Source organism: Nicotiana tomentosiformis, chromosome 9, assembly GCF_000390325.3.
Source record: "Nicotiana tomentosiformis chromosome 9, ASM39032v3, whole genome shotgun sequence".
Classification (NCBI taxonomy): domain Eukaryota; kingdom Viridiplantae; phylum Streptophyta; class Magnoliopsida; order Solanales; family Solanaceae; genus Nicotiana; species Nicotiana tomentosiformis.
The window spans coordinates 55,998,339-56,001,451 of record NC_090820.1 but is presented as its reverse complement, the minus strand read 5'-3'; the positions used below and the strand labels follow the sequence as shown (position 1 = coordinate 56,001,451).

Genomic DNA, 3,113 nt, shown 5'->3' with positions numbered 1-3,113 from the left:
TCCAACATAACTACGTTAGGCCCACTGGCAAACTCAGCGGCCTAGCATTTTAACCGGCACGGACCACTGTCTTTAACCACTTCTCATGTTTTGTTGGCTCAAGAGAGCAAGCCACCAGACCAAGAGTATTTATCATCAGATAATAATAATAATAATAAGAAGAAGAAGAATGACGCTAGTTAAAATACAACTACACACTGTAAATTAAGCCCACCACATATATTTGCACCAAAATATCATCCGGCAGACTAACAAAGCTTAACTAAAAACAACACATAAACCTTGCAGTTGCAGCTAAAGCTAGAACCAAAGTTCTTATACAAAACTAAACTAAACTGGGTCACAATCGCAGAACCCAGCTTCACTATGCGAACTCCAAAAGAGATTAGAACTAAGAGTAGGAGAACCATCATCATACATCAAGTCTTTCTATAGAGGTATTGTTGGATTAAAGAAAGAGAGGAAAGAGGAGATTGACCTCTATACCAAGGGTCAGCCATCTTCTCAAGATGGGCCTAGCCCTATCGTTTAGATGGTCTTTCATCATCCTCTCCACCGTCGTCATCAGAGTCATCTTTGCCTGATCTCTTCCTCTTTGGTGGCGCCTCTACCTTTCCACTAGTGTCTTCATCATCATCCTCTTCCTCTTCCTCCTCAAATGCATCTTCCTCACCATTTTCTTCTGGTTCAAAATCACTAGCATCTTCTTCATCCTCAGCACGGGCCACTGGCCTAACAAGATACTCTGTGCCCAGATCCCCCTGGCATACAGTTCAGAGTAATATATCAGTGGGCATTGATCTTCAGCAAGAACACATAAAAGGAAATGAAATTTTACAGGATAAATTAGAGTGGTTAAGAATGAAATTCTTTCTAAGCTTCACCAACTTCACCCGTAATAAAATTCTTTCACTAGCAGCAAAGGCAATAATAATCAACTATTATAGGTAAACAACAACCTAATATGCAAGCAAATCTAATCCCAGAAGTAACAAATGAGAGAGAACGCACACGAGTCATCTCAGTCTCACTAGTATGCAGCTATCGTGCAGGATGCAAACCCACAAACCAAAAAAATTCCAGAAAGGTTACCTTTGGTCCACGGTAAAAGTAGCTTCCAGGAAAACGTTCATAGAAATTTACTTGGAGATCCAAATATTTGTGAATATTCATAAAATACCAACTTCCCTCCATAGTGTATTACCAAAGAAAAGGGGGAAGAAAAACTATCAATTCAAAATTCAGAAAATAAATTTTCTTCCCCCAAAAATAGAATCTTAGGAGAAAAAATCATAGTACTTTTTAAAACGAGAAAAACTCATATTTAACCAGCATAAAAGGATATATTTTTATCAAAAAGGGCCATAGAGAAGCACTAACCAAAATTTCTTTTCTGGATTCATCAGATCTGCATATGTAACTTAGACTATCTCACCAATAACTCAAAATAGAAAATTAAAAAGTTCACATACCCAAAAACTTCTTCCTTTCAAACAAACATGACCAAACATCAGATTGCCAAATAAACCCAAGTTTAACAAAAACATTAGAACTATCCAAAAAACCACAGATCTGAACTATTTGAACATTGAAACTGAAATAAATACAAGTAAACTGTTATTTACTTTAAGCAAACAACTAATACTACTGAAATAGAGCAGATCCGAGAATCTTCAACAAGAAAAATCGGCATAGGTACCAAGTTACCAACCAAAATAACTACATATATAACAAACTTATCATAAGCAAAGAGCAAAATTGTAATTTTGGGCAAAAAAGAGTGAAAATTACAAACTAGGTAGCTTTCAATCATTACCTCATCTTCTTCACCTTCCTCCTCGTCGTCATCATCGTCATCACCATCGTCATCGTCGTCGTCACTATCACCTTCATCGTCCTCATCATCCTCGTCGTCTTCATCGTCCTCGTCATCCTCATCGTCATCTACAGAGAGAACTTGTGGACCACCACCCGAGCTCTGTATGACCTCTTTCTCATCATCCTCGGCGTCCTCGTCGCCGTCATCATCGTCGTCCTCATCATCGTCCTCGGCGTCCACTTCCTCGTTTTTGTCAAGCTCTTCGACCTCGTCGTGAACTGTTGCTTCCTCAAACTCTCGCTCATCGTCGATAATAGCCATGTCGGAGAAAATTCAACGGAGACTTTTTCTTTTTTTTCTTCAGAAAAGTCAAAATTAAAATTTTCAGAAATTTTTGAGAGAGAAGAAGTGCGAATAGAGAAGCATCTTCGTTCTTCAGAGTAGCTACGCATACCGTTTCATCTCAACCGTTGAATAAGGAAATAACACGGATCGATGACGTGGTGACTGATCCAATGGCTGAAAGCAGATCTTGTAGTGTTTCTCGAGCGTGAATAGTTTGCGGCGTGCTGTGTACCATTTTTCTTGTGATTTTGGTGGTCACGTGATTTGCGCCTGCCGGAGAATCTAGGGTTATGTTGTTGGGATATTTTTCTTTTGTTATTCTGGAATAATCCTTTGGTGGTGGGCCACATCAAATCCATTCTGGGCTAATCTTAGGTTTTCACTTTGATTTTGTCAAAACCCATCACTGTTATGTCAAATATTAATCTTCTTTATAGGCAACTCGTTAGTATTGTTACTAGTACAATATACACAGCATAACTAGCTTTTAGAAAGAAAAAAAAAAGGGAAAATGGTCAAATATACTTCTCTATTTTCGGATATTGTCTATATTTAATTTCCGTTATATTATCCAGCCAAATTTACCCCTAGCATCAGCAAATTTTTAAATATTACCATTGTCCGTCAGGTGACCCAGAATCTCTCAAATCATTTTAATTAAGTCACTTATGCTTCTTCTTGATCCACTATTTTCGAAATAATTGGTTATTACCTACTTTCTTGATTGGAAAAAAAATAAGAGAAGGAAATATAAAAATAATACAATATTTAATAAACAAAGTATAGTAAATTAAAGAATCTAAATTATGTATCTCACTACAAAAAATAACTGGAATTAGCTACGAACGTTGTCGTCAATCTGTCGCTAAATCGCCCGTAGCTAGCAGAATTTCTTGATAATCTGTCGCTAAATAAGATTAGCGACGGATTTTTCTGTTTAGCTACAGAA

General features: G+C 37.3%; 1 protein-coding gene across 1 annotated transcript; it reads right to left on the bottom strand.

The window, feature by feature from the left end:
• Nucleotides 1-200: 200 nt before the first annotated feature.
• LOC104092788 (acidic leucine-rich nuclear phosphoprotein 32-related protein) lies at nt 201-2,375 on the bottom strand. Its single transcript, XM_009598454.4, has 2 exons — nt 1,817-2,375; nt 201-761 (listed from the first exon to the last, which is right to left on the bottom strand). The coding sequence occupies exons 1-2, from the start codon at nt 2,138-2,140 to the stop codon at nt 522-524; spliced, it is 564 nt and encodes a 187-aa protein (XP_009596749.1). The 5' UTR covers nt 2,141-2,375; the 3' UTR covers nt 201-521.
• Nucleotides 2,376-3,113: the final 738 nt, after the last annotated feature.

Excerpts from the sequence above, each read along its gene's own strand:
- LOC104092788 (XM_009598454.4), bottom strand. The coding sequence starts at position 2,140 with ATGGCTATTATCGACGATGAGCGAGAGTTTGAGGAAGCAACAGTTCAC. Across the intron at positions 762-1,816 it reads AGGAAGGTGAAGAAGATGAG|GGGGATCTGGGCACAGAGTA; the intron begins GTAATGATTGAA and ends ACTGTATGCCAG.